At 42.6% G+C, this 23,253-nt stretch overlaps 1 protein-coding gene across 3 annotated transcripts in view; it reads left to right on the top strand.

Annotated features, from left to right (window-relative positions):
* Positions 1–23,253, top strand: part of LOC141154787 (neuronal PAS domain-containing protein 2-like) — a 212,568-nt gene that overhangs the window by 109,659 nt on the left and 79,656 nt on the right. For all 3 annotated transcript variants that reach the window (XM_073641197.1, XM_073641198.1, XM_073641196.1), the window contains exons 2-3: positions 18,930–18,983; positions 20,043–20,099. In XM_073641197.1, coding sequence (XP_073497298.1) covers positions 20,068–20,099 — 32 coding nt within the window. In that variant the 5' untranslated portion in view covers positions 18,930–18,983; positions 20,043–20,067. The remainder of the gene's footprint in view (positions 1–18,929; positions 18,984–20,042; positions 20,100–23,253) is intronic.

Raw genomic sequence — 23,253 nt, 5'->3', positions numbered from 1 at the left:
CCCCCCATGTGCACCTCTCTCATCCCCCTCCACCACATGTGCACCTCTCTCATCCCCCTCCACCACATGTGCACCTCTCTCATCCCCCTCCACCACATGTGCACCTCTCTTATCCACCCCACATGTGCAGCTCTCATCCCCCCCACATGTGCAGCTCTCATCCCCCCCATGTGCAGCTCTCATCCCCCCCATGTGCAGCTCTCACCACCCCCCATGTGCACATCTCTCACCACCCCCCCATGTGCACATCTCTCATCCCCCTCCCCCACATGTGCCCCTCTCTCATCACTCCCATGTGCACATCTCTCATCCCCCTCCCCCACATGTACACCTCTCTCATCCCCCTCCCCCACATGTGCACCTCTCTCATCCCCGTCCACCACATGTGCACCTCTCTCATCCCCCTCCACCACATGTGCACCTCTCTCATCCCCCTCCCCCACATGTGCACCTCTCTCATCCCCCTCCCCCACATGTGCACCTCTCTCATCCCCCCCACATGTGCATCTCTCATCCCCCCCACATGTGCATCTCTCATCCCCCCACATGTGCAGCTCTCACCACCCCCCATGTGCACATCTCTCACCCCCCCATGTGCATATCTCTCATCCCCCTCCCCCACATGTGCCCCTCTCTCATCCCCCCCATGTGCATCCCTCATCCCCCTTCCCCCCATGTGCACCTCTCTCATCCCCCTCCACCACATGTGCACCTCTCTCATCCCCCTCCACCACATGTGCACCTCTCTCATCCCCCTCCACCACATGTGCACCTCTCTCATCCCCCTCCACCACATGTGCACCTCTCTCATCCCCCTCCACCACATGTGCACCTCTCTCATCCCCCTCCACCACATGTGCACCTCTCTCATCCCCCTCCCCCACATGTGCACCTCTCTCATCCCCCTCCCCCACATGTGCACCTCTCTCATCTCCCTCCCCACATGTGCACCTCTCTCATCCCTACCACAAGTGCATCTCTCATCCCCCCCACATGTGCATCTCTCATCCCCCCCACATGTGCATCTCTCATCCCCCCACATGTGCATCTCTCACCCCCCCATGTGCATATCTCTCATCCCCCTGCCCCATATGTGCATCTCTCATCCCCCTTCCCCACATGTGCACCTCTCTCATCCCCCTCCACCACATGTGCACCTCTCTCATCCCCCTCCACCACATGTGCACCTCTCTCATCCCCCTCCACCACATGTGCACCTCTCATCCCCCTCCACCACATGTGCACCTCTCTCATCCCCCTCCACCACATGTGCACCTCTCTCATCCCCCTCCACCACATGTGCACCTCTCTCATCCCCCCCACATGTGCAGCTCTCACCCCCCCCACATGTGCAGCTCTCATCCCCCCCATGTGCAGCTCTCATCCCCCCCATGTACAGCTCTCACCACCCCCCATGTGCACATCTCTCACCACCCCCCCATGTGCACATCTCTCATCCCCCTCCCCCACATGTGCCCCTCTCTCATCACTCCCATGTGCACATCTCTCATCCCCCTACCCCACATGTGCACCTCTCTCATCCCCCTCCCCCACATGTGCACCTCTCTCATCCCCGTCCACCACATGTGCACCTCTCTCATCCCCCTCCACCACATGTGCACCTCTCTCATCCCCCTCCCCCACATGTGCACCTCTCTCATCCCCCCCATATGTGCATCTCTCATCCCCCCCACATGTGCATCTCTCATCCCCCCACATGTGCAGCTCTCACCACCCCCCATGTGCACATCTCTGACGCCCCCATGTGCATATCTCTCATCCCCCTCCCCCACATGTGCCCCTCTCTCATCCCCCCCATGTGCATCTCTCATCCCCCTTCCCCCCATGTGCACCTCTCTCATCCCCCTCCACCACATGTGCACCTCTCTCATCCCCCTCCACCACATGTGCACCTCTCTCATCCCCCTCCACCACATGTGCACCTCTCTCATCCCCCTCCACCACATGTGCACCTCTCTCATCCCCCCCACATGTGCATCTCTCATCCCCCCCACATGTGCATCTCTCATCCCCCCCACATGTGCATCTCTCATCCCCCCACATGTGCATCTCTCACCCCCCCATGTGCATATCTCTCATCCCCCTCCCCCACATGTGCCCCTCTCTCATCCTCCCCATGTGCATTTCTCATCCCCCTTCCCCACATGTGCACCTCTCTCATCCCCCTCCACCACATGTGCACCTCTCTCATCCCCCTCCACCACATGTGCACCTCTCTCATCCCCCTCCACCACATGTGCACCTCTCTCATCCCCCTCCACCACATGTGCACCTCTCTCATCCTCCTCCACCACATGTGCACCTCTCACCCCCCCCATGTGCAGCTCTCATCCCCCCCATGTGCAGCTCTCACCACCCCCCATGTGCACATCTCTCACCACCCCCCCATGTGCACATCTCTCATCACCCTCCCCCACATGTGCCCCTCTCTCATCACTCCCATGTGCATATCTCTCATCCCCCTCCCCCACATGTGCACCTCTCTCATCCCCGTCCACCACATGTGCACCTCTCTCATCCCCGTCCACCACATGTGCACCTCTCTCATCCCCCTCCACCACATGTGCACCTCTCTCATCCCCCTCCCCCACATGTGCACCTCTCTCATCCCCCTCCCCCACATGTGCACCTCTCTCATCCCCCACACATGTGCATCTCTCATCCCCCCCACATGTGCATCTCTCATCCCCCCACATGTTCAGCTCTCACCACCCCCCATGTGCACATCTCTCACCCCCCATGTGCATATCTCACATCCCCCTCCCCCACATGTGCCCCTCTCTCATCCCCCCCATGTGCATCTCTCACCCCCCTTCCCCCCATGTGCACCTCTCCCATCCTCCTCCACCACATGTGCACCTCTCTCATCCCCCTCCACCACACATGTGCATATCTCACATCCCCCTCCCCCACATGTGCCCCTCTCTCATCCCCCCCATGTGCATCTCTCATCCCCCTTCCCCCCATGTGCACCTCTCTCATCCCCCTCCACCACATGTGCACCTCTCTCATCCCCCTCCACCACACATGTGCACCTCTCTCATCCCCCTCCACCACATGTGCACCTCTCTCATCCCCCCCACATGTGCAGCTCTCACCACCCCCCATGTGCATATCTCTCACCCCCCCATGTGCATATCTCTCATCCCCCTCCCCCACATGTGCCCCTCTCTCATCCCCCCCATGTGCATCTCTCATCCCCCTCCCCCACATGTGCACCTCTCTCATCCCCCTCCCCCACATGTGCACCTCTCTCATCCCCCACACATGTGCATCTCTCATCCCCCCCACATGTGCATCTCTCATCCCCCCACATGTGCAGCTCTCAGGACCCCCCATGTGCACATCTCTCACCCCCCATGTGCATATCTCACATCCCCCTCCCCCACATGTGCCCCTCTCTCATCCCCCCCATGTCCATCTCTCATCCCCCTTCCCCCCATGTGCACCTCTCTCATCCCCCTCCCCCACATGTGCACCTCTCTCATCCCCCTCCACCACATGTGCACCTCTCTCATCCCCCTCCACCACATGTGCACCTCTCTCATCCCCCTCCACCACATGTGCACCTCTCTCATCCCCCCACATGTGCAGCTCTCACCACCCCCCATGTGCATATCTCTCACCCCCCCATGTGCATATCTCTCATCCCCCTCCCCCACATGCGCCCCTCTCTCATCCCCCCCATGTGCATCTCTCATCCCCCTCCCCCACATGTGCACCTCTCTCATCCCCCTCCTCCACATGTGCACCTCTCTCTTCCCCCCCACATGTGCATCTCTCATCCCCCCACATGTGCAGCTCTCACCACCCCCCATGTGCACATCTCTCACCCCCCCATGTGCATATCTCTCATCCCCCTCCCCCACATGTGCACCTCTCTCATCCCCCTCCCCCACATGTGCACCTCTCTCACCCCCCCCACATGTGCACCTCTCTCATCCCCGCCCCCACATGTGCACCTCTCTCATTCCCCCCCACATGTGCACCTCTCTCACCCCCCCCCACATGTGCACCTCTCTCATCCCCCTCCACCACATGTGCACCTCTCTCATCCCCCTCCACCACATGTGCACCTCTCTCACCCCCCCCCACATGTGCATATCCCATTACCCCCACTCCTAGTTAATTGTATTTAAAAAAAAATAAAACTTGTTATACTTACCCCCATGCGATCCCTGCAGAATCCTGGCGCTCGTCCAAATCGCTGACACCAGGTTCTCCTGACTTCCGGCCATGTGACGGCGCCGTCACATGACCGGAAGTCAGGGGAATCATGAAGGCGCTGCTGCAGGAGCGCAGCGCAGCGCTGAGATGTCCCGCACCCGGCGCTTAGCATGGGGCCGGGGGCCCCATGAGGAGAGAGATGCACAAGAGGGGGGCCCCCAACGGGGCTCCGAGGGGGCCCCTACCGGCCGGGCCCCATACTGGAGTCAGGGCAGTCATGCCCTGATGGCGGCACTGCTGGAGGCTGGAGGGGCCCCCTCTCCCTCGGGGCCCCCGTTCAATGAACCGGCTGCACGGGCGGTAGTTCCGCCCCTGTCTCTGACGCTGGTGGTGGAAAATCGTATTTCTAGATTAAAATAATATTTTACAATTGAAAAGCATTCCAAATGTATTTATATAATTCTGAACCATATGTGTATGCAGTATTTTTATACTATTTCACGGGCAGTTTGATATCAGCTGTAGGACATTTTCTATGGTTATTCCGCTTTTATTGCTGACATCAGATCAATGCGAGGTACGGGATGGTATAATTAGCTCAAAATTTAACCCCTTCCTGACATCTGCGGTAAATACTTGCAGGCTCAAGAGCTGACCTTGTGCAGCCTAGCGGATGTCGGCTGTATATTACAATCCTAGCCGTCTATCCAAGTTAGATAAAGTGGTTAGACATATAGAGGTGGGCTCCCTCTGTTACTTCGTTGGCTCCCCGCAACATGATTGTGGGGTGCCAATGGGTTTATTTTGCAACTGGGGGCCTTACAATCGCGCTCAGGTCTGCAAGCTTTGCACACCTACTAGGTCCTGAAATTCGCATGTCAGTATTTTAAGTAAGCAATTGACGGATCACATATTTACATCCTAAAAGGGAGTAAATATTTAATATATCAATCTATAGGATCAGCATAAATACACCTATGCCATTCATCCTTTATGAAACCTATGCCACATTATATAAGCAGTGTACGGAGGTGAAACATTTATCTGGTCTTACTACCATAAAAAGGACTTGTCATGTCTCCTTTCAGATAGAAACTGTATGAATAAATTGACAACTGGGTGTTACCAGTTGGGGGGGTGTCCTTGCACACTCTCAGGGCTCGTCACAGTACCATTTAAATCGGACAAGTTTTATATTTGGTTTTGATGGATAGCACTTGTACCCATCTTTGCACATGACCAATTTTTTCCTCGAACCGAGTAGTCCAAGGGAAAAAAATCGCAGCATGCACGATATGCCTCGAGGATCGGATCTCACTCGCCCATTCAAGTCTCTGGTGAAAAAATCGGACTGCACTCGGATGACATCCAATTGCACTCCGATTTCACGAAATGACATAATGGAGGAGGTGAAGAAACTTTTTTTTCTTTCTACCTGCGAGAAAATCTGATCCCACTCTGATCAAGCTCTGATCAGAGTCTGCTTAGCATAATCGGACTGTTTTCTTCAGATGGAGAGAAAACAGTTGTGTGACCCTAAGCTCACACTGTCCACTCAGGGCTACATAAGGATACACCCCTTAAGCAAAAGCAATGAGACCACCCTGGTGTTCATTTATTCATGCAATAATTACTAGAGGAACCAAACTGCAGAGTTTTAGGAATATTTATTTTATGGGGATGACAAGTATGTAGTGACAGGGGTCAGGTGTGAGGACAGATGCCATTGAAGGTGTGACGTTCTGTACAGCGCTCAGGTTATATACTATAGTTTGCATTCATCTCTGTATCTCCAGACTGATACATTGTTCTCTATCTATTTTTAAGATGGTTATATTTTTGCTACATTCATTTTGTGGGTGTTTATTGTCAGCTCTGAGGATGGTAGTGCCGGCCCGGCTAGAGAGATTGTGGTCAAAACTATCTTTTGTCATAAGAATGAAAGTATATTTCTTTAGCAACTTTCGGCTTAAGATTTCATTTTTGGCTGGAGTCCTGGTGATGTCGCAGTTTCCTTTGATTTTGTAGGCTGCATTTATGTTGAGACAAACTGTACTCGCCAGCATTTTAACTGGAAAATCTGAACAAATGAAGCCACATCCTATTTACACAAACTGGTCAACTCACAAAAAGAATTAAGATTATTTTCCAGTATATTACTATTGATGGAGAACTTAAAATTATTTCTTGAATGGGTATATATTAAATACGCTAGTATTATGTGTAACAAAATGGTTATTTAGAGGGGTTGACCAGGACTTTCTTTTTATGGCCTATAATGCCTGTCTAACAGTCAACAGTACGACCCCCACAATCCACAGCATGAAGGGACTACGATGCTTACCCCTGTTCACTTGAGTGACCTGAGTTGCAGTACCAGGTACAGCCACAAGTGTGTGCATTGCAGTGTACCTTGATAAACAATGACGTTTTATTGATTAATATTAGTCCTAAAGGTTTGGGCTACCATTGATCATACATTAATAGTGTAACCTATGGATATGTATTCAGTTTAAAAGGATGTGTCATCAGAAAATAACCTGTTGCTTAAATCGGGTTTTTCTGTTAAATGTATTTTTAAAGCATTTTTGGAATTTTTGTTTTCATATGTTCTGTATTAAAAAGTAAAATGAGAAATCTTGCAATTTTCACACTGACCACTGGGGCTATTTTAGACATTAACTTCCTGTTCTTTCAGGAAATTTTCATGTAAATTAGCAGCAATATACTCTGACCCTATCTTTTGTATTGAAGCCTCTAATGAGCATGTGCAAACGTCATTGTGTAGAGAGGGGGAGCAGGGGAGCTGTGACATCACCTATAGAGATTGGGGGATACTATGTTATTATGACTGCCTGAGCCAGACTTAAAAGTCCTTTAGTTAACACAGTAACATGGCATGGATTAGCACAAAGAGAGCTGGCCATAAGAGAAGCAAGCAAGACCCGGCACCTGAGCCAGGACAGGTGATTAACACTAGCCTACCAAATTCTTGTTATAGGCAGATAAAAGGGAGAATTACTTCAGGATCAGACATCACAAATTCTGTTTAGTCTGTGACCACAAGTGTGCATAGGAGCTTTGGAAACAAAAGGTTGGGATATTTTTTAATCAAAGTAGGCATATTCTTAAGCCCTTCCCAACACGGCCAATTTCCATCTTTGCTTTTTTTTTCCTCCTCTTCTACCAAGAGCCATATTTATTTGATTCTCATGCCCACATAGATGTACGAGGGCTTGTTTTTTTTGCGGGACGAGTTTTACTTTTGAATGACACCATTCATTTAACCACATAGTGTAGTGGAAAACAAGGAAAAAATTCCAAGTGCTGTGAAATTGCAAAAAACCCCACAATACTGACATCATATTTTTGCATTATTTTTACAGGGTACATTGTGTGGTAAAAAATGACCTTGCAATATGATTCTCCTCATCAGTACGAATACGGTGATACCAAACTTATCTGGATTTTTTATTATTTTAATGATGAAAAAAATCTGAAATTTGTTAAAAAATATATATTTTTTGATTGTGTCGCCAGTTTCCGAGACCTATAACGTTTTCATTTTTTGGTCAATAGAGCTGTGTGACGGCTTATTTCTTCAGGGTGAGATGGCGTTTTTATTGATATCATTTTGGGATAGATATGATATGTTGATCGCTATTTACGTCATTTTTTGCAGTATTGCGGCAGACAAAAGAAAACACAATTTTCACTTTTTTTTTTTTCTGTTTACGGTATTTTCCAATTGGGTTAATTCATTTTATATTTTGATAGACTGGATTTTTCTAGATGTAATGATACCACTTAAGTGTATTTTCTTTTTCATTATCTTTATTATTTAATGGATGAAAAGGAGGGTGAACTGTGTCACAGCCATTGGGCTCATTTAGCATTTATAAGATTTTCTCAGCACAGGAACATTTTTTTTAACACATCCAATTTTGGAACTTATTATTATTATTATTATTATTATTTTAAGATCCATTAATTAAGATGTACTTTGTTCTTGGGGCAACCCCTTTAAGGTAAAAAAAAAAGTCACTTTACAGTTATTAAGCGATTAGTTATATTTCCCTACACCCAAAAAAAAACAGACTAATTAAAATGAAATGGGCTCCTGAGTCTTTCCTACTGGACTGATGACATTAATTTGATATTTGTCTTCTTGCCATCTGATTTATTACTTTTTAATATCGGAGCTGTGCACAAATCCATCAGACATTCTAGAAGTTTAGAAAAAGTAATAATGTGTGCAAGGATAAAGGAAGACATATCTACCAAAGCTTCTTCTCCCTATTGTACAGGTGGTCTAGAAATGATTATATCAAGACACTTGTATGTCGGAATAACAGGTTCTGATCTAACTATTATTTCCAACCTTTTTTTCTATCTGATGTTACATCTGTTGTCCTTACACGACTTTAGAATTATCCCTACTATTAAACAGTGTCTGTGTGTTGATAACTATGGTGACACTGCTATTTTAGACCCACATAGAAATGTCACCATGGAAAAGTAATTTTCTTAAGAGCTATATTCTTTCACCTTTTACAAAGAAACAAAAGCGACTAAAACCTACTGCAATTTTCAGTTTTCTTTTCATTTGTGAAGCCAGGACCTTAGTTTAGTTGTAAAGTACATGTTGACACATCACCAATCGCACAATGCTTATAATTAGATGTTCTGATTTTGTGGCAAGATTGGCGCTTGTACCTCAATCTGAATGGGTATAGAAAACTGTTCAGGTGGCCTCACAATTTAGAGAGTTGAAGGCCCCTAGTGACCATTATTGCTCCCTACCCTCCAAATACATATGCACACCCAACAAAGCTGAGCGTTCATGTGTTCTCAGTAGGAATTTGGGGATAGGCTGCTGCCAGACACCTCTGGTGGTGGTTTATGTCCTCTGAGAACGCAGAATTACTTTTTTTACACCATCTGAAATTTCAGAAACTCTCATGTGCTTACACTTTGGTTTCCATAACCTACCTTCATTCATAGACATAAACTGACCACACTTGCCAAATTCTCTAGGGCGCCAGTTCCGGCTGTTACATGCATTATCAATATTTTATCACTTATTCAAATAATAAATATTCAAAATAATTGTTTAATAAAGCACATTATTGCATTAAAGCGGTCTTTCGCTCACCAGTTATTGGTGACCTATCCATGAGATAGGTCGTTGACATTAGATTAGTGGTGGTGCCACTCCCGGTACCACCACCGATCAGCTGTTATAAGCTTTCAGGTATAAGCACGTTGAACAAAGCTGCAATACACAGCTTGACTCAATGTATAGCGAGCCACGACCACTACCAGGTAGTACAGAACAGCTCCTATTCTCTTGATTACCCAGGAGTGGCCGCTACAAATTGAATGAACCTGCAAAATTACAGCTCCATTCTATGTGTTTACATCCGGCACTTATAACAAATGATCAGTAGGGGTGCTGGGTGTTGATCTGATATTGATGACCTATTCAATATCAATATCCTGTGACCGGACTACCCTTTTAAGCAGGGCTGTGGAGTCGGAGTCGTGGAGTCGGAGTCAGAGCCCATTTTGGTGGAGTCGGAGTCGGTATAAAATGGACCGACTCCTAAAATATATAATAAATTGGATCCAGTAATTCAATGCAGTTTGTGGGGAATATTTTTTCATAAGAATTTGAGAAAGTTATGAAATGTCCTATAAATGTCTGTCCTATTCCTGATCTAAGGGTCTAGACTTTTAGCTGAGATGAATCTGTGCTACAGTAAATTTCTCACTTAAACATGAGCCATGTATGAGGGAGTCGGCGTCATGGAGTCGGAGTTGGAGTCGGTGTCATGGAAGTTGAGGAGTCGGAGTCGGAGGTTTGGCTTACCGACTCCACAGCCCTGCTTTTAAGGGGTATACGGGGTTCATCATTTTTCGCGATAAACCTTAGTCAACTAAGTAGATGGCATCACGCTTTCTAACGTAGATGCTATGATGTTGCATCTGCTTGATCTACTTGCAACAAACGGAGCTTGAGGCGTAGTTATGGAGCTTTGAAAAAAAATCATGTTTTGTCCACAATTTATTCTTTTATGTGTAGAATCTCCCTTTTTATTAGAAATATGCGTTTCTGTGCATTTTTAGAGCATTTCATGCACAATTATGTTACATCCAGGCCAAAGTCTTCTCCAGCTACACCGACGTTGCTCTCAACCAATAAAATATGTTGAAATGCAGTGTCAGGATGGGATGTCCAGTGGCTAAGGGACACATTTATGAAAGTCTATGTAATTTGGTAAAAAAAAAATGTGTAACCATATTAAAAGATCTTCTTTTAAGATTTTTGTTGATTTTTGAATGAACATCCACTTTTGAACATAAATTTACAGATTGGGTGTAACTATTGATAATAAACACAATTATATCATAAAATGCTGCATCAAAAACTAACAAGACATTGTTTTGAACTATTGCATGGTATCTAGAGAAAAAAGTAATATTTATGCATGTATAAGACAATTTGTGTAGTCGCATGTTACATATGCAGTCCGGTTTTGGGTATCATTTCACCAAAAAGATTCAGAAAGCTGGGAAAGGACAATTAAAGTGTACCTGTTGTTTCAGGGAATTTCAGAGGTTTTTTTTTCAGAATAAGCTGTCATGTGTTTACTGTACATGAATAAAATAGAGAAACTGGAGAGACAAGGACATGAATAAAATAGAGAAACTGGAGAGACAAGAAGTGCAAAATAGGGTCTTATCTAGTGACAAAGGGGTATAAAAAATGAATGTGAGTGCTGCTGCAGGACCACCAATAGGATATAATGCAATGGAATGAGGAATGTGGTGATTCAGAATCCACGCTGCCAAAGGTCCAAAGTACGATCATAGACAGAGATGTGGTATGAATGAGGTTTATTTCGTCAACACGTTTCAAAGTTTTCAAACCTCTTCATCTGGACAAAACCACAATAAGCTTATTGTACTGTAGTTTATCCTGATGAAGAGGTTTGAAAACCTTGAAACACATTGATGAAATAAACTCCATCCATACAGTACCTCAACTTTGTCTATAATCGTACTTTGGACCTTTGACAGCGTTGATTCTGAATCACCACATTCCTTATTCAATTGATTATGTACTGTACATGAGGAATAACTCTATTTCTGGCCATTATATGACTTGCATCCTGTATTTTTCACTAGTTTTCCCTTTCTTTAGGCTTTATGTCTAATTTTCAGTTGTCTCTGAACTAGTGGGTAGAGACTAGCTGCTATGATGTCTTCAATTTTCAACACTGACAGAGATAGATTTTTGCTCTTCTTTCACAGTAGCACACATGTCAAACTCTGGCCCGTGGGCCAAATCTGGAAGGCAATGCAGGGACCATTATACCATATGAAGGACTATGTGAGGTCATTATACTGTATGGAGGACTGTGTGGGGCCATTGTACTGAATGGAGGACTATGTGGGCTCATTATTCTGTATGGAGGACTATGTGGAGTCCATTATTCTGTATGGAGGACTGTGTGGGGCCATTATACTGTGTGGAGGACTATGTGGGGCCATTATACTGTTGTGGAGGACTATGTGGGCCCTTTATACTATATGGAGGTCTATGTGGAGCCCATTTTACTATATCGAGGACTATGTGGTGGTATTATACTGTGTTGGGGGCTTTGTGGGGATCACAGTTTGGTCACTATAATTAGCTAGGGGGATGGAGGGGTACAGTAGCATCATCATACCGTGCGTGTGGAGAGCTTCACTGTGGGGGTATCTTACTATGTTTGGCGGGCACTTTTGTTGGCATTATACTTTATAATCTGGTTTATTCAAGGTTTTTATCCTTTATTATTACATATTTAAATTAGGCCACTGGGCCAAATGCTTTTACTGCTCTTACATAACATATTATATTATTCCAATATATCCCATTTGTGATTATGTGTTTATTTTATTCTAAGATCTATTAATTAACATGTACTTGGTTCGTGGGACGACCCCTTTACGTTTGTTTCCATATGAAAAGGTTCATTGTTATATTTGATGATAAGGACACACTTCCTCAATTGTAGACATTTTTTTAATAAACATCAAAGTTGGCTGGCGACTTTGTCCAAGTTTTTAGTCTTGGCCCTCTGTGTATTTTAGTTTGACATCCCTGCCACATGAGCCAGAAGCCGAAACAATAACAGCATGGAAGACAATATACAGAAGTACTGAACTGTGTGACTGTGAATCCAGTTCTGCAGTGAGCTAAAACAGTTGCTTGAATCTGCAGCTCCATCTGACTGTGTCTGCTTGTCTTTCATCCTGCTAAGTGCTCATCCCCTTTCTGTAGAGAATAATTGGAGGTGTAACCTGACACCTCACTGTGCTAGTCAGTATTCCAAGTTTGCTGGATGGGAGCCCTGAAAACCACCTTCTAGCTAACAGCATCCAATAGATCATTCATAGACTAGTGACTATCAGATGAAATTTTCTAATATTACTGACTTTGTTCAAGATGACCGTTTGTTATAAGTGGACTAAAATCATTTGTTTGTTGTTACTTTTCAACTGTCGATAATTTGTAGTGACAGAATTCATCTATTTTCATCATCTTTAGTCTAATGTGTATGAGCATCTAAACTCTTTGTTATATCTGCCCACATCTTTACTGAAAGTTTATGTTTTTCAACCATCAACCTACTAATATCTAATATATATGGCCCTTTAGACACCTTCCTTTAATAATAATTTAATGGGTCACTAGTATCATTTAGAATATTGATTCAGGAATCGCCCTGATTTCAGTTCTTTACTTCAAGATATATAGTTAAATTAATATTAACTTGGCCAGACCATTGACTGTGATGTAACAATCTATATCCTGTTCCTGAAAGGGAAGTAACTAACATTTCCCAAGCTGTACACATTAGGTAAAACTTACCCAAACCAGATAGATGTCGAGGAATGGGATCGGTCATGTTGTTTGCTCTATATCCCTGCAGGAGACATGATACTGCCGGAGGAGTTATTTGGCTGAAGGCTAGATCAGGTGTATAGACAGCTGAAGGCTCTATTCACACAACAGTTTTTCTGTTTGGATTTCCAGATGTGTCATTTTGCAGAAAGCTAAATTGCTTGTTTGAAGTTCTGGCATTATAGAATGGTAAAATAACATTATTTGCAATATGTTTTTTTGCCAACAATACTGGAAACCTTGACCATCTCATAAGTAAATGGAAGTAAGATCTGTTTGGATCCATTCTAACACAAATCCACCATGACCCTGTGATGATCAGAAGCCATGGTGCGTGCTAGTGTCATGGAGCACGTTAAAAATAAGAGTAGTAATTATAAATAGTAGTAATCATTGTCACTTTTCAAGAGTATTATTCTCAAACTTATGATCAATTTAAAAGTGTGTATATATAGATCTATACAGTTAGGTCCATATATATTTGGACAGAGACAACATTTTTCTAACTTTGGTTCTAGACATTACCACAATGAATTTTAAACAAAACAATTCAGATGCAGTTGAAGTTCAGACTTTCAGCTTTCATTTGAGGGTATCCACATTAAAATTGGATGAAGGGTTTAGGAGTTTCAGCTCCTTACATGTGCCACCCTGTTTTTAAAGGGACCAAAAGTAATTGGACAGATTAAATAATTGTAAATAAAATGTTCATTTCTAGTACTTGGTTGAAAACCCTTTGTTGGCAATGACTGCCTGAAGTCTTGAACTCATGGACATCACCAGACGCTGTGTTTCCTCCTTTTTGATGCTCAGCCAGGCCTTCACTGCTGTGGTTTTCAGTTGCTGTTTGTTTGTGGGCATTTCTGCCTCAAGTTTAGTCTTTAACAAGTGAAATGCATGCTCAATTGGGTTGAGATCAGGTGACTGACTTGGCCATTCAAGAATATTCCACTTCTTTGCTTTAATAAACTCCTGGGTTGCTTTGGCTTTATGGTAACTCTGATAAACTTATCTTCTGCAGCAGAGGTAATTCTAGGTCTTCCTTTCCTGAGAGACAGTTTTATCATAGTGATTGATGGTTTTCATACCTGCACTTCAGAATACCTTCAAGGTTCTAGCAAGGATTGACTGACCTTCATATCTTAAAGTAATCATGGACTGACATTTGTCTTTACTTAGTTGAGTGGTGTTTGCCATATTCTGTCTTTCAACAGTAGTGGAATAGGGCTGAGCACTGTATTGAACTGTGTACCAACCCTGTTCCAAAAAAACGTATGATGGTCGCTTCTTGGCATTTTGGCTACAATCAAGTATAGCAAACACTTTCTTATTCCTCTTGACAATATATCCCTGCTTATTGGAAGCCATTTCTGGTGACTAGCTGATGAAGCTGCTTTTGAGAATGCAAAGTGTGTATAAAGTAAAAGGGGGGAACTTTGAGGAATCTAAGGTTTAACACATATTTTGGTTTGTTCCACATCTGTTTCCGAACTTGCTTCCATTTGTGTCCTTTCATGATTTTCCTGCCTTCAGTCTGAATCTACATTGTGCACATTTTAAGAACAAGGAAAACCATTGCAGGAATAGGTGTGTCCAAATTTTCGACGAGTAATGTATATATTCATATATATGCATATTCATACATGCAAAGTTCACATGATTTAATGAGATAGTAATTATTTATTGACTTACAGATTATGTATGCTGGTTTCCTTAAGGTGTCATTATAGTTGGGTGTACACTAGGTATTTTCGTGAAATATTTATAATTATCCCTGACAAGTTGTGTAGGTTTTGCTTCCATATCAGGATGAGTAAGACTCTGGAAAGCATTTATAATCTTTGTTTTATAACTTGATTTTGCTCGGAAATGAACATAGTACAGAAATACAATGTCATATAAAGAAAAACGGCCACCAGGGAACAGCGGGAATCAGTCAATACATAATTAAAAGATTGAATGCAGGGATTTAAAAAAAAAAATGAAAGTGGATAATTAATTAAAGCCTGTAAATTATATGAACAGTCATTAATTTGAACACAGGAGTGGCTCCTTTCATTAAGAAGGGCTCTCTTCAGTTCTTTCTTACTATAGGTACTTGTGAACTGCATTTAAATGCATCGAGATCATATATCATTTGGAAGTCGCTAATGAGATTTTTATAGCACAAGTATGAATGATCTTAATTTATATAATTAAGATTTTCAACGGCGAGACAGTCCTTGGGGTATTATTAGGATCTAATTGATAAATCAAATACCTTATTTTACTTCGTACAACGCAATTATACATAACATGAAAAAACAGAAATTATAACGGTCTTGTTATCCACAGCGACCACACATTGTGCTCTGATCGGTCAGTACATTATAAACTCACATTATTACAGCTATATCGATAGGCATTTCTGAAAAAAGTTTTTTTTTATGACATATCCTACCATATATGAAACATCAAATTGAGCTATTAAGTAAACCTTTGGAGAATGCAGTAACGGAAATGTCTGGTATTATTGGAAGTTTAGGAGCACAAAAGACCTTACAAGGTTTAATGCATATGGGTCATTACAGAAAACTTTTCAGAATATGTTGCAAGGTGTGTACATGAGGAATAAAACTATTCTGGCCATGGTATACTGCTTTTTTCACCAGTTTTCCCCTCTGCAGGAACAATCTCTAATTTTAGTTGTCTCTGAGCTGGTGGGAGGAGACTAGCGATTAAGATGTCTTCTAGACATACAGTCTCAGGGGAAAAGTTTCTCCTTGTAGAGAATGCCAAGTCAGCATAAAGAGACTTCTAAGCCATGCAATGCTCCCTTGGGAATTTAAGTATGTAAATTGCTTTTTCAGTGAGGAAGACTAGAACTCTAGTGCCACTTATTGGAAGTGGCAATCCTAAAAGTCAATATTGATCCCTAAAAGGATAAAAAGCCAAACCGGAAACTTTATTTGCCAACAATTGCTTTGGGGTGTGTGCCTCTCATCAGTGCAAAGCAAGAGAACTGATTTGACTGTGTGAGAGGCCTCTGATAGGGACTCTTAGATGTAAAGATTCTTATTGTGGAGAGCACCAAGTTGACGTAAGTAAATTTATAGGCCGTGCAATCATTCTCTGGGAATTTAAGTATATAAATAGCCTCTTTAGAGAGGAAGAGGACAGGAACTCTAATGCTACCTATTGGAATTAGCAATCCTACAAGTCAATATTGCCTCTTTAAAGGGCCTTGCAACACCCTGAAACACATCTGACAATTGAGTTTCTGATTTGACTTATGTGGCAAGAAACTTTAAAGGGTCAACATTGATTTTTAGGATGGCTATTGAGCTTACGGTCCTGTTAGACTTTCATATCAAGGTTTTGAGTGAAGGTTGGATATTTTTTTCCTTTATTAATAAGGGTTAGCTTTAGTTTTGAAACGTTAGGTGGGTATATGATCACAGCTAATTTAGTCATCACTTCCAGTATCTATAACTTTCCTTCGAAAGTAACTTACAGCTAAACAAAGATAGTCGGCATTTATTTGGCTACTATCATAAGAAATCCCAGAAAGGAACACTGATGAAGAAATGATATACTGTGTAGCACTGCTGTATTACAATGCTTGGCATCGATCTTTGGTGTACCAGTTTTCAGTTAAATAACACTTACATCACTCTATGTAATGCATACCTGTACACGTATATTCATATTTATAGGTCACTGCACTTACAACTAGGCTCCTAAACTTTGGGGCCACACCAACATGCCAAGGAAATGATGACATTAATGTCACAACTGTAGCTTCATAAAGCAGAGACAGTCCTATTACAGATTTGCTTTCTCCTGAGATTATTGTGATGGAATAGTCTACTTCTACATCATACATGTCAAAATCTGGCCGCAGTGTGGTTTTATTTGGCCCGCGATACCAGAACCACCACCACTATGTGGGCTCATTATTCTGTATGGAGGACTATGTGGGGCCCATTATTCTGTATGGAGGACTATGTGGGGCCCATTATTCTGTATGGAGGACTATGTGGGGCCCATTATTCTGTATGAAGGGCTATGTGGGGCCCATTATACTGTATGGAGGACTATGTGGGCCCATTATTCTGCATGGAGGACTATGTGAGGCCCATTATTCTGTATGGAAGACTTTGTGGTGCCCATTATCCTGTATGGAGGACTATGTGGGGCCATTATTCTGTATGGAGGGCTATGTGGGGCCCATTATACTGTATGGAGGACTATGTGGGCCCATTATTCTGCATGGAGGACTATGTGAGGCCCATTATTCTGTATGGAAGACTTTGTGGTGCCCATTATTCTATGTAGAGGACGATGTGGGGCCCATTATACTGTATTCTGGTTGGCTAGCGACTTTGTCCAAGTTTTTTATTTTGGCCCTCTGTGTGTTTGAGTTTGACATTCCTGTTCTAGATAGTAAAAAGAATGAGGACTGGAAGATGAAGGTTATTTTACTTGGCAAATGCACGGATTTGAAAGATCACAGTTGAGAAAGGCTGTGAATATTTTGTTACTGAGAGTTTCTCAATCAGAATTGGACAAGGTTGGACAATTTCCAGAGAAGCTTCAACCAGTATAGTCAAATGTTCACAAGATGTAATCACTGGCCGAACAATGCAAACATTTTGACAAAAAAAAGTAAAATATGTAAAAGCAGGTGTTCTTTCTTTCTGTTGCTTTTTTAACAACTGAGCTATCTCTATGGGCAGCATGGTTGCTCAGGGGTTAGCATTGTTGCTTTGCAGCACTGGGGTCCTGGGGTCTAATCCCACCAAGGACAACATCTGCAAGTAGTTTGTATGTTCTCCCCGTGTTTGCGTGGGTTTCCTCCGGGTTCTCCGGTTTCCTCCCACACTCATAGACGTACTGATATGGAATCTAGATTGTGAGCTCCAATGGGGACAGCGACGATGATGTCTGTAAAGTGCTGCGGTATAAGATGGTGCTATGGAAGCGAAGCATAATAATAATAATCTCTGCCATCAAAAGTACCAGAGCCTTACAGAAACCTGAAGGGCCCATTATAAGGCAATAGGCTCTGTTAGGATAAAATAATGTTATGGTTCTCTACACAAAAAAACTAAAATAGCTTAAATAATGGCTGATCACGTCAATAACTTGATGTGCGCTATCAGCTGTTCTTCATATGACAAAAAGTAAGGTAAATTTAAATAAGAATTTGGGTCTCTTAATCCCTTTTGGTGTTGATGGTAATTTCTGGGATGCAGTCGGGTACTCTATTTGGTATGTAAATTACTAATGAGCGGGGTCCCATAGAAGGATTTTCAGTTTTAGCCCACGGCCCCACTATCAGTATTTGGTCAGTATTCGGTCAGTATTTTTTCTCAGGAGTTGGAGCCAAAACCAGATGAGGAACAATCAGAGAAAAGGTATAATAGAAACAAGTCACCAATTCTGCATTTATCACCCACTCCTGGTTTTGGCCAGGGGGATGATGAAGTCAGGGTGGTTCGTTTGTAATGTCCGAGAATGTAACTTGATGATATTGTGCATAGTTTAATATCAATTTAAGTTGTATCGATTTAAATGAGTTTAAATGAATAAATGGCTGCTCTTCAGGAGTTAATAAAAGTGCATGTCAAATGTGGGGGAATCATGTGTGACGCAGGCATAAACTGTAGTCCTGAGTAATATGTTTCCATTGCTTATATGATTATATGATGTGTTGTTCAATCACCACGTATCAGGTTTCTTTACACAATGTGCAATAAGATAAAAGAATGTAATTAATTAATCCAAATCTCATTTTCCCCAGTGTACAAGAAGAAGCAGAATACGTTGCGTCCAGTCTCACAAAGAACACTGATGTGTAAGTAGTACAACGGGAACCTGCTTTAATGCTTCTAACATGGCACATGCCAATTCAAAGACTCTTTGCACACATAGCTATTTGGAGAAAAAAAAAACACTTGGCTCAGGATGAAACTCAGTTTATATGTCCTAAATGTGTCCTCAGCAACTACTGTCGCACTTTAGTCACCGCGCTCAATGTGACCAATGTATTCACAGCACACAAGAAATCGGTTAGAAAGGGAGATTCACTTTATGAAGTTTATCTACTTATGTTTGTATGTATAGAATGATGGTTCTCCATTAAACAGAAGGGTAATGGCTGACAGTCTGGTTGTTAGATAAATAAGCTGCCTAAAAATGTTACTCTTTTCAATGAAGGCATCATCCTAACACTAACCCTAACAATAACCCTAACACTAACCCTAACAGTACCTCTAACTCTAACCCTACCCCTAACCCTATGCTTAACACTAACCCTAACATTAACCCTAACACTGACCCTAACACTAACAGGAATACACCAGGTTGGAGGCAGAGGAGCAGTGCTCTTCTGAAGATAGATGTGACTGCTCCTTTAAGTAATGAGCCCCTGTGATCTGTGAAAATTCTTGAAAAGTGGTGCCATGCTATAATTGATTTATCTGCTTATTGCTGGTCCCTGTCCAAAGTTTTACTGTAAAAACAAAAAAAAAAAGTTTTGAATATTTACATTCTCCTGTTCATCACCCATCAACAACATAGAACATCAGCCCAAATACTGGCAGAGAGCAAAAAGACAGAACAGTCAATACAAGAGTCCCGAGTGGGAATGTCTGTCTATGGCTGTAAGTCATATAATTGTAGTAGAGATCGTGGGCCATGTAATATGACTGTTCTGCAGGAGCAGATGTTTTGATGATACCCTATTACTCATCAGCGATTACCGAGAGTCTGTCCGCAGGGAATAGACACAGCTGCGTTAGTAACGTCAATGTTTATTTACACATTAGCTGCAAATTTATATTGATTTTTGTTTAAGGTCTTAAACTCAATTTTCAATAATTGCATTTACCGGTGTCTTATTTTTTTCCTTTAGAATCCTGTGTTGTCTAAACGAGCTGATGGATGAAGATGAGAAAGACAGAGCGAAGAGGTTTGTGAGCCAATAGGAAGCTTTTATTTCTATTATACTAGTACAATAAAATAATCTGTGTAATGAGGCAAAATAGCAAGCAAAAAAGGAAACTTTTACAAATGTTCTGCATAAGTAGTTTATAAATCAACTATTACAGAAGGCTAGATGTACACAGCACTGAGACATTGTTTTTGGTAGTTTTTTTTTAAGGTTCTGCCAATCATATAGTATGCCCCAAATGTATACAGGTAGATGCGTATGAGATTTTTTAAAAAAATACAATATGGTATTCTTTTTTTGCACAGTTGTACTGATCTGTAAAGGATATATAAAAGTAGTGGATGATCACTTTAAACTATTCCTGACATAGGATGTACTGGCTGAGCCCACTTAATAAATGTTGGGTGGGAGCTGTATTATATAGCCAGCAAAGGCCTCTTTTTAAGCTAGCTATGATCGTTGCTATAACCACTTAAAGAGGTTTTCAACTACTAATGTCACCCCTTTCATATATCCTAGCTCTTCCTAACTACCAGCTTTCAAATATATATTTCTATTATCTGCCCTGCTCCTGTAAGCTCAACTCTATGTGGGTCACCAAGTCTTGTGTTGTGATTCTGGCTCTGTACTTCCAGTCTGGAAACCGGAATCGGATGAACTGAACAGTGCACGTCATTGGTGGGGGTGAGGATACCTCTGTGAGTGACAGCAGTCTGAGCACACATGCTCAGATCAGGCCTCACTCAACTCCTCTGCCTGGATCCTGTCGATGTTTTGGAGTGCTGTCCCTTCAGCTGAAAAGCACTGAGATGTGCTGCTTGTTATTAGAAAGTATATCACAGGGCTTGTCAGCTGAAGGGATGGCACTTCAAAGAATGGGCAGACTCAATCAGTACTATGCATGACCGAGCTCACATCAGGCTTCACTCTCCTCTGCCTGAATGCTGCTTTGAAGTGCCATCCCTTCAACTGACAAGCCCTGTGATGTGCTGCTTGTTATTAGAAAGTATATCTCAGGGCTTGTCAGCTAAAGGCACGGCACCTCAAAGCATTGGCAGAGTCAGTCTGCAGCATGCATGACCAAGCTCACATCAGGCTTCACTTTCCTTTCTGTTTGGATCCTGCTGAAGCTTTGAAGCACAGACCCTTCAGCTGACAAGCCCTGTGATATGCTTTATAATGATCAGCAGCACATCACAGCGCTTGTCATCTGAAGGTACGGCACCCCAAATCATCAGCAAGATGCAGGCAGAGGGCAAGACTGAAGTCTGTTCTGCACATGCATGCTTAACTGCTATCACTCACAGAGGTAGCCCCGGCCCCACCAATGATGTGCACTACTCAGTTAGTGCGATTCCGGTTTCCAGATCGGAAGTAGCAGAACCTACAGAGAAAAGAAGACTAGATGACCCACATAGAGATGAGCTTACAGAAGCAGTGCAGGTAACAGGAGTGTATTTGAAAACTGATAGTTTGGATGATTTAGGACATATGAAAGGGGGAGGAATTAGTAGTGAAAAACCTCTTTAAATGTTGCTGTCAATCTCTGACAGTGTCATATATGTGGTTTTATTCCAGTGATCATCGCCATCACCGCCATTTTTGTCTTCCAACGAAGCACAGCTTCATAGGAGGCAATCAATTGTTCTATATACTGCAATACTACCATGTCCAGAATATAGAGGAAGCGATCAACAATCATAGGTTTACGTCCTCTATGGGGACTAAAACATACTTTGATTTCTTTTTTAATATTCAAACATTTTAATCACGGCCCTTTTCCTGGTCATTTTTCCTGCACAATGAGCGCTGTAAAAACAAAACCCCAAAACAATGACAGAATTGCGTTTTTTTTTCTCCCTTTCACCCAACTTTTTCCCCTCGTTTTTCAGTACATTATATGGTGATATGAATTATGTAATTCAAAACTACAAATCGTCCCTCAAAAATCAAGAGCTCAAACAGCAATGTCAACAAAAATATCATTTTAAAAAGAAAAATATAAAATAAAAAGTTCTGACTCTTGGAATGAAGAGGAGGGAAAAAACGAAAAATCATAGTACACAAAACAAGTGATCACTGCTACACTAGTTTTTTTTTTTTTTTATTAATACTTTTCTGAACAAGTCGTAACATTTTCATCACAAGATATGAGGACATTTTGAAATAGTCATTTAAAATACCAAAGTGGTGAACACACTATCATTATTTAGTCATCAAGGCTTCTGTCTCTCATAAACTTAGATTATTACCTAATGATATCATCCTTTAATAAAAAAAAAATGATATTGTCTTTATATGGCACAGACATGTGGAGAGCCAAGAAGGATGTGGTTGACTTGTCAAATCAAATTACATACTTAAAGTATGTAGCTCTGTTGATTTAAACTTTCCTTAAAGGGGTTGTCCACTTTATATGCATTTTAACATTTGTGTTTAGAACATGATTTTACACTGCAGACAAATATATATGTATGACAGGTTCTCCTCCTGCTCTTCTTAGCGCAGCTTTCCTCACAGACTGACCAGCTCTCCAGTCCATAAAATGGCTGCTGATGGAGAAGCATGTGAACTGACCAGTCCATCAGTCTCCTCCAGTTAAAAAATGGCTCACATGGGAAAGCTGATTTTTTTATTGGAGGAGGCTGGTGGACAGGTCTGGTCACATTCTCCTCCATCAGCAGCAATTTTATGGACAGGAGAACCACCTGTGAGGATAGAGTTACTAAGGGGCACAGGAGGAGAACCTTTAGTAATTAGATACATGAAGTGCTATAAAATCATATCCCCAACACATTAGTAAAAATAAAGATAAAGAGTCCGACCCCTTTAAAGTGTAACTCAACTACTTACTAATTTACTTATTGTTAATGTTGTATCCCTCGTTATGTTCAGTTGATCAGTGGGTGGTTTAGTGTTAAAGAAGACCTGGCACAAGGTCAAACATGGCTGTTTTTTTCTCCTATGTTATTCCCACTACTACAGAGTATTCTGTTGGGATTTTTTTTATTTAAACCCATCATTTGGTTCCAGAGATATGTTTTTTTTTATTTAATGCCTTTTTAATGGTCTTGCTCACTTGATTCCTCAGGGGCGTGACTTTTTGGCTGCTTTGCCTTGTTATTCTGTAAGCCATACCCCCTCGTAAAGACCATAGCACTAAATAAACAGG

Source organism: Phyllobates terribilis, unplaced genomic scaffold (genome assembly GCF_046119375.1).
Source record: "Phyllobates terribilis strain yellow unplaced genomic scaffold, ASM4611937v1 Scaffold_7__3_contigs__length_470593459, whole genome shotgun sequence".
Lineage (NCBI taxonomy): Eukaryota > Metazoa > Chordata > Amphibia > Anura > Dendrobatidae > Phyllobates > Phyllobates terribilis.
The sequence above is the reverse complement of the archived record's forward strand: the minus strand, read 5'-3'. Positions and strand labels throughout refer to the sequence as shown.